Raw genomic sequence first — 8,656 nt, forward strand, 5'->3', positions numbered from 1 at the left:
CCTTTATTAGACACTGAAACAAATGTGCTAGCTTTGCACATGGTGCACTCCGCCTCGCACTTACGTGGAACTGTGAAGCTGCACTTACGCTTCAGCGTTCTGTGTGCAATGCTGCTCCGCTGTCTGATCTGCTCCCTGTATGTGCTCCCCTGTCTGATCTGCTCCCTGTATGTGCTCCGCTGTCTGATCTGCTCCCTGTATGTGCTCCGCTGTACTGATCTGCTCCCTGTATGTGCTCCGCTGTTATCAGCTCCCTGTATTGTGCTCCCTGTCGATTGCTCCCTATATTTGCTCTGCTGTCTGATTGCTCCCTGTATGTGCTCCCCTGTCTGATCTGCTCCCTGTATTGCTCCACTGTCCGGATCTGCTCCCTGTATGTGCTCCCTGTCTGATCTGCTCCCTGTATGTGCTCCACTGTCTGATCTTCTCCCTGTATGTGCTCCCTGTCTGATCTGCTCCCTGTATTTGCTCCACTGTCTGATTTGCTCCTTGTATGTGCTCCCTGTCTGCTCTGCTCCATGCATGTGATCCCTGTCTGATCTGCTCCCTTTATTTGCTCCACTGTCTGATTTGCTCCTTGTATGTGCTTCCTGTCTGATCTGCTCCATGCATGTGATCCCTGTCTGATCTGCTCCCTGTATGTGCTCCCTGTCTGATCTGCCCCGGACAGTACGTAAAAAGTGGACATGTCCGGGCAAAAGAGGATGTTTGGTCGCCCTAAAGTTGAAGCACACAACACAAAGCTGACTCACTCCCTCTTTATTATTGTTAATCACATGCGTACGCACACAGACACACATATGACTTGGTATCCAGTTTCTTCAGACGTCTGAAGTGGCCTGATGCTAATAAACTCGGAACAGAAGCTCCACACATTCATGGTATGGTGGGTTAGAGAGAGAGAGAGAGAGAGAGAGAGAGTGAGACTTAGTGCCTTAAATCTTGGTTCTTGCTGGCAAGTTGAGTGGTAAAGTTTTAGTATGGGGTAAAAGAGCGAGGACAGGAAGAGAAGGGAAAAATACAAGGGAGGAGAGCTGATCGAGGCACATCTTGAACAGGTTTGCTCTGATTCACGTCTGATGTTTGGCCTTTCAGCAGCCAAACTAACATTACCTTCTCCCCATCTCTCCCATTCTTCTCTCCTGTCGCTCTCCGTTCCTCTCCACCCTCCTCCCTAACCCAGTCTCTTCTTTTCCAAACTCCCTCTGGTTGCATATTTGGACTGCTGGCTATAACTGAGCATTTAGCTGGACAGGAGAGGAGAGGACATTAGGATGGTGGAACTCTTGACTGCAGAAACGAGTGATGAATACGTTTGTGAACGCTTTGTCGGCGACAAATGGGGCGAGGTAGAGGAGTGCAGTGGGCTTATAGAGTGAAGGGGTGGCATGAGTGTTTTTAAAGGAAACATAGAAGGTTGAAAGTTTCTGATGAATTCAAGTAAATTGTCAGCGTGGTTTAGTACAAGGCAATTTGGCAAAGACCAAAACTGAGAGCAGCACTGTTGAGAAAGGCAAGACAGAAGGTGCATTGTCTCTAACTATTTTTTCTTCTTGCCTCCTCTGATCCTCCCTCTTTCCCTCTCTCGCTTTCTCTCTCTCTCAGGTATAAGAACGTGGAGCGTCTGGCGGCGGAAGAATACGAGAGGGAGCATGTCCGGGTGGCGAGGACTCGCCCTGACCTCAACCTGAACTTTGAACCCGCGGAAGCCTGGCCCTCGTCATCACGCAGCAGCACCCCGTCCTCCTTCGCCTCCCAAGAGGACGCAGAGGCTGACCTCGAATCCGGGACCCCTGCCGCCGCCTACACACCCTCTGAGATTGGTAGGACAACTGAGAATACTGTATGATGGAGTAGCTGTCATATGTTGACACACTACGCGCAGTATTTAATGGTGTCTATGTGGGAGTTATTAAAAGTCAAAATGCCTAAGCAATAATGCGCAAAACTGACATAAAGTCAAATAAACATAGTCTTGTCAAATTTAACATCTCCTGTTTGTGTAGATGATTTAATTACAATGTTGTAGCCAAATGCCGTCTATTATATTATGTGTTTTCAGTATTACTATGGCTTCTGCTACTAGAATTACGACACTTTCTCCGATTAATACTTAGCACTACTACCACTATTTCTACTTTTAATTGAATGTGGTTACTGGAAAACATTTTTGGTCTTATAATTAATAATGGTGGTTGAAAGATTGAATTTAACACCATTTAAAGTCAGGTGTAACTAGTGTATCTGTTTGCAGTGCCAAACAAGCTCCTGTTTAAATGCCAATTATAATTGAAACCACAATCTGATTTCATGCTGCGCACGCTGTAAATAATTTTAGTAAAGAGCAAATGTAGGGGGGTATTTTCTTCTACTACTATGGGCTAACAGTTAGACATAGAAACGATCGGACATACGTTTGAATGCCCTCTTTGAACAGACAGTAATTCATGCTGCCGCTGGTAGGGGCAGTAAATTACAACGTGACCTACTTTCACTTAACTACGCTACCGTAAAGTCTAGACTCAATCAGATGTCCGTGATCTGCGTAACGACAGTACAGTGGAATGTTTGCCTTTAACAGAGCAACAGTAATAACCTAATCTACCATCATTACTTGGCATCACGATGGCGGATCTCCACCTGGATGCCGGTCAACCATCACGATGGGCGCATCGGCACAACCCATAGACTGAATAGTATTAATATTAGCAATCTATGGCACAACCCTAATATCAATGAGACAAAATTGCTTAAGACCCTTGGATTGTTTCCTTTTTATGTGTGTGTGTGTGTGTGTGTGTGTGTGTGTGTGTGTGTGTGTGTGTGTGTGTGTGCCTTATATATATATATATATATATATATATATATATATATATATATATATACATACATACCTACCTACATATGCTGAATGTAAATACATTCAATAGTTAATGCTGAAAGGATTTGAGTTTGTCTTTAAGGTTGTGTTTGTTAAAGCTTTCAGAGTATTTGTATAACTTTTACTGGGTAATACTTGTTGGGGACTTGGCAATTGGGAACTTATAATTAAAACCAAAAGGTTGTCAGTTCAAGTCCCAACAGTGCGCCCCAAAGCAATCATTCTTAACCCTAAATTGTTTCAGGTTGCAGCCTGCTGTTCACATTAGCATGCTTGCGTGAGCAAAAGAAGGAGAGGGGAGATGAATTGGGGAAAATATACTGAGGGAGAGGAGGGGACAATTTCAGGGTGGTAGAAGGAAAAAAACACAGAGAGAGGATATGGGTGAACGGGTCAAATGGGTTTTTGAAAGACCTTTTTGAAAAGTGTAATGCCAAAACATCTTGTGTAAGAAAAAAGCCTTGTTTTGGGGTTGAGTGCATGCACAGCCACGAGCGGAGGTACTGTGGCTCACTTAGGCGAGTATAGGACTCCTCACCGTGTCCTGTTATTCTAACCCTGCCGGCATCACTGCCCGGACTGTACTGTGGAGTTGCGTGTTTGTGTGTGGGACATAAACAGGAACTTAATTCTTCATTTCCTGTTCGTATACTGGTCCTACAACAACCTGGCTTTCTGTACCTGCCATACTGTTTACATTAGTGTATGGGTGTGTGTTTTTGTTTGTCCTATTAGTATGTGTGAATGTGTGTTGATGCGGGGGCGTCCCATGTGCAGAAGTCTAAGACAGCCATGTCAAATCCCGGGCTGTATTTCATTGCAGATAGTAAATTGGCATCTTAGAGAATAAAGTAACACTGATGCTTTTGGTGACAGGAGAGGCTGACAACTCCAGTGCCAGTCTAGAAACAGAGGAAAAAGAGGCCACTGCTGAAGAGGAGGAAGAACAAAAAGAGGAGGAAGCGCTGGAGGAAGTACAGGAAGAAGCAGCATCAGAAAAGGAGGAGGAAGACGAGGAGTGTGAGCAGGAACTGGAGAAGGAGAAAGAGGAGGCAGAGGAGGACAGTGGCATCCTGAGCGACAAAGAACGACAGAATGAGGAAGTGAATGAGAAGGACAACTGCTCAGCCTCCAGCATCTCCTCTGCCAGCAGCACTCTGGAGAGAGAGGAGAGGGGGAGCAATCAGAATGGTGGGTATTTTGGTACTGCATTGGGAAATAACATTCAAGTTACATCCAAGTTTTAAGTCAGTAAGTTGCTTCTCACAAATACTGAATTAGTGTTCAAAATTAAGATATTCTTCACTAATGTGTCACTAAACCTGTTAAGATGGATGTTTTTGGCAATATATAAAACATCACCATTATTCAAAACTTTAAAACCAGTAATGTTTTAAGTTACACTGTAAAATATTTAACCACTAGTAACGTTATTGAGCAATGTTTTTATGAGTTGGTGTCATTCTGCTGACAGTTTGCAGTAGCAGACATTGATGTAACACTGCATTTTGGTGAGAAACAGTGAATGTTAACCTAACTTCAAGTCAAGACCAACAGTCCATTGTTGTCCAAAAACCATGGACAGAGGCTCCCACAGGAATCGACGGGCAAACTTCTCAAATCTCAACATCATGTGTCAAGCAAGGTTTTGGTTATTTCAACTCATTTTGGGAGGCGTGCTCAAAACAAAAAAAACAAAAAAACTTGAACATACAAGTATAAAAGAAATAGCAACACAAATATCTCAGAGTGACCCTTGTGCGCGTGCCCAGATGCAGCCCAGAGAAGTGTCAATCACATTTTAGAGTTGGGGCATTGTATGCTGGCCCATAAAAGAAAAAGGGTAAAGTTTTACAAAAATACAGAGACAGAAGAAAAAATACGTGACAATTCATAAAGGTCAAGCTCCAAAAACACCAGTCACCATAACACAACTCAATAGCCTCTTTCAGTAGACCCCTCCCGTCTCCTAAATGCCTACTTCTTTCAAACTCCACACCTCCAGTTTATGTTGCAGGCTTGCTGTTTAAAATGGGATATTTTATGCCTGAGCCAAGATATTCCTGATTACATGTTCAATGTTATGTTTTCAGATTTAAAAAAGCCTCCCTTCAGATACCCCCAAAAACCTAATACTAATAACTATTTTAATGTGCACACTTTCTTATATATTCATATCTTCTTAACCCCATCAACTTTCCTTCTCAGGCTTTAAGGAGGCAGAGATGAATGAGCAGTGCAGCAAACTCCTCAACAGCAAGCTCTTCATGCTGGACATGCTGTACTCCCAGGACAAGAAGCCCAGTGATGAGGAAGAGGAAGAAGAGGATGTGGAGAAGGAAAAAGAAAAAGAGAAAGGAGGGGGGGAGGACAAAGAAAGCAAGGAGGATGCTGACGCACAACTGGGCAATGAGCAGGAGGCTGAGAAATCCGAGCACCACGGGACCATCCGACCGTTAGCCGAGCGGTTTGGAGACTTGATCAAGGACCTCGCTTCGACCCCCTCTCACCTGGATGTCCCAGCCAACGAGCCCCCTCCTCCCCCGCCCAAAAAGGAATCGGACACAATCTGGGACCAGCTCCTAGCCAGCCCTCGGGAGCTGCGCATCGGTGACATTAACTTTACTGACCTGACGGAGGAAGATGACAAAGACATTCTGGATGCTGTTTTGATGGGAGAATGCAGTGACCTCCCGCCTCCGCCGCCTCCTCCACCCTGCATCCTCCGCTTCCCTCCGCCCCCACCCATACTAGGCAGCTGCCCCCCACCCCCTCCCTTGATTGGAATTATGAGGCCTCCTCCTCCCCCTTCCTTTAGTGCCTCAATTCCAGTGCCTCCACCCCCAGAGCCTCCTCTCTTCAACAAGAAGAAGAAAACAATTAGGCTCTTCTGGAGCGAGGTGAGTCAAGATACAATTACCATTTTCATTTTTGTTACACATCATTTATCCAGATAACTGACAACTTTTTCAAAGATTTGATATGCCATGATTTAAATTTTCTTAATTCCAATAACTAATTTTTCTACTAACTTTGCTATATAAACAGGCTGATTGAAGTTCTTGCAGATCAAGAGTGCTTTTGTTGCAGTAAATGGGAGTCTAACACATCTCTCCACCTAATTAAGTCCATTTCTGCTGTTTGTGATTAGGTGCGTCCCACAGACTCTCGGTACAGGGATTATAAGCGGAGTGGAGACTCGTTCTGGTCCAAACTGGAACCAGTGAAAATGGACACAGCCAAACTGGAACAGCTGTTTGAGTCAAAATCAAAGGAAATGCCAGTTACAAAGGTAAACAACCATAACCTGAACCAGCTTCAGAGAGATTTCTCATTGTATGATACTGAATTTACCTGTATGCATTGACTAACCCTACTATTATTAATTATTAATTATTATTATTATTCATTTATTTGTTCGTTCATCCTTCATCCTACATTATGGACTTAACAGTAATTAAAGTTTGACAAAAGTTGGATTACATTTTTAATTTTTTGCCTTATGGTGGTCACCAAACCAGATTAAAAATCTTACAATTTTGTCACTAACTAGGGGAGAGGCAGACATGTTTTCTGGTCACCCCATTAGGTATGCAACACATTTAAAGTCTTACAAGCTACTCAACTACAGAAGTTTGGCAGGAGTCACGTCCTTTTTTCTTCTGTCATGACATGTGGATGCACATACTCTGTGTAATTTAGCTGCTGCTTTACGTTTCTTTTGCCAGCCACACAGCCCATGGGTTGGTTGTCATTATCACCAGAACTTGAAAGTTGATGTTTTAAGCGTTAAGCAAGGTCACTAGTGTTCTGATCCTGATCACACATGGAAGGTTTGAATCCTACATAGTTCTCACAAAGCCTCTAAATGAGAAAAGCATGGTCTGCTAAAATGGGGAGCTGAAACCAGGCCTCTCCCACTTTGAACTTTGAGCCCCTGATTCAGAACCGCAACCTCTGGTTTACGCGTAATGTGACAGCATGATTGTAGTCTGCAGCTATAGTATCGAAACAGCTCAAGCAAAGCTGTCAGTTAATGAGGAATGTTAAAGCAATCAAAGATCAGAGCAAACTGATAATGCTTTGGCCTTTGTTCCCTTCTTTAGGTTCTATGGTTATCTTACCTTACTTATCAGAATGTTAAGTATGTGTTTTGGATATTAAAGATTTTATGTTGCAGGGTTCAAATTAATTTCATCTACTTGGTTGGTATACTTTGGTTATGTGTATTTCTTAGTTACTGTCAGTCTTTGCTAGTTTTCTAAGGTATTTTTAAAGTTTTGAGCTCTTACTAGTATTACCCTGTCTGATTAATCTGCCCAACAGAAACATCATCCCGTTAATGCAAGGGTTAAAATGTTACTGTAAATCTTTAACATTTTGCCTTTAGCTCTATTTTATATTTTACAGAACACTTTCCATCCCATCAACAAGTATGCTAAGGTATTTCTACAAAATACTTAAATATAATTATGAAATACATACTAAGGTATAAAGATTTTGATCACTAAAATTATGCTTTAATTATGAAGTTAGTCTCACATATCATGATATAACAACCTAATAGTTCCAGAGATGCACTGTTGTGTAAGTCTCCCAGTCTCTGTATGGTGAGTATATAACTACCTAGAGACAGTAACCAGGTTTTGCACCTACTCTGTTACCCTTTTATGTGCTGACACATTAGGACTTCCTTCCATTAATAGCTTATAATGGCCTCAAGTACTGCTGAAGTCATATGTTCACATACAGTGACAATGTGACTGCAGACTTATGCAAAACCCCACATTAACACACATCATATAGTGTTAACTATTATGGTATTTCCTGCTCCTACTCACATATAGTTCCCACAGCTGCAGTCAATGTAACCGGAGGGATGATCCATTTAATCCTTACAGGCCCATAAAGCAGACCACACAGACCCTCTCTGTATTTTGTACCCTAGAAAACCGCAGCAGACGGCAAGCGTCAGGAGATCATCGTTTTGGATTCCAAGAGGAGTAACGCCATCAACATCGGTCTGACGGTGCTGCCTCCTCCTCGCACTATCAAGACGGCCATCCTTAACTTTGACGAGTACGCGCTTAACAAGGAGGGCATTGAGGTGAGACAAACAGACAATAGTGAACGGGAAGAAAGTCAATCAATCAATCAAACTTTATTTGTATAGAACTTTTCATTCAAAGTTCATGCAACTCAAAGTGCTTTACAATATAAAAACAGAGACAATGTCACCACCATCACCACACAGACACACACACACACACATATACTGTACATATACATATATATACTGTATACACACAGGATTTAATGTAAAGCGCTATTAAACATGAGGTGAGGAAACATTATTATAAACCAGCATAAAACAAGCAAAACCCAAACTTTCAATGACAGCACATGTTTTAAACTCTCCAAATCCTTCATCTTTTAAATGACACCTGTCACCCATATACTGTTTATCCGCCTCTGTCCCTGCCCTTAGAAAATCCTGACAATGATCCCTACAGAGGAGGAGAAGCAGAAGATCCAGGAGGCCCAGCTGGCCAACCCTGATATCCCCCTGGGTTCAGCAGAGCAGTTCCTCCTCACTCTGTCCTCTATCAGCGAGCTCTCTGCCCGACTCCAACTCTGGGCCTTCAAGATGGACTATGAGGCAACCCAGAAGGTTTGTAAAAACATGTAGAGGAGGGAAGGCTAAACTGTTTGAGTAAATGTGCAGTGTGTGTGTGTGTGTGTGTGTGTGTGTGTGTGTGTGTGTGTGTGTGTGTG

The 8,656-nt window shown here is 43.0% G+C and overlaps 1 protein-coding gene across 6 annotated transcripts in view; it reads left to right on the forward strand.

Moving 5' to 3' along the window:
* fhod3a (formin homology 2 domain containing 3a) overlaps nucleotides 1-8,656 on the forward strand; it is a 59,072-nt gene that overhangs the window by 44,933 nt on the left and 5,483 nt on the right. For all 6 annotated transcript variants that reach the window (XM_032536371.1, XM_032536372.1, XM_032536373.1 and 3 more), the window contains 6 exons: nucleotides 1,606-1,823; nucleotides 3,758-4,072; nucleotides 5,090-5,781; nucleotides 6,033-6,173; nucleotides 7,830-7,988; nucleotides 8,370-8,552. In XM_032536371.1, coding sequence (XP_032392262.1) covers nucleotides 1,606-1,823; nucleotides 3,758-4,072; nucleotides 5,090-5,781; nucleotides 6,033-6,173; nucleotides 7,830-7,988; nucleotides 8,370-8,552 — 1,708 coding nt within the window. The remainder of the gene's footprint in view (nucleotides 1-1,605; nucleotides 1,824-3,757; nucleotides 4,073-5,089; nucleotides 5,782-6,032; nucleotides 6,174-7,829; nucleotides 7,989-8,369; nucleotides 8,553-8,656) is intronic.

The sequence above is a fragment of the Etheostoma spectabile genome, chromosome 14, assembly GCF_008692095.1.
Source record: "Etheostoma spectabile isolate EspeVRDwgs_2016 chromosome 14, UIUC_Espe_1.0, whole genome shotgun sequence".
NCBI lineage: Eukaryota > Metazoa > Chordata > Actinopteri > Perciformes > Percidae > Etheostoma > Etheostoma spectabile.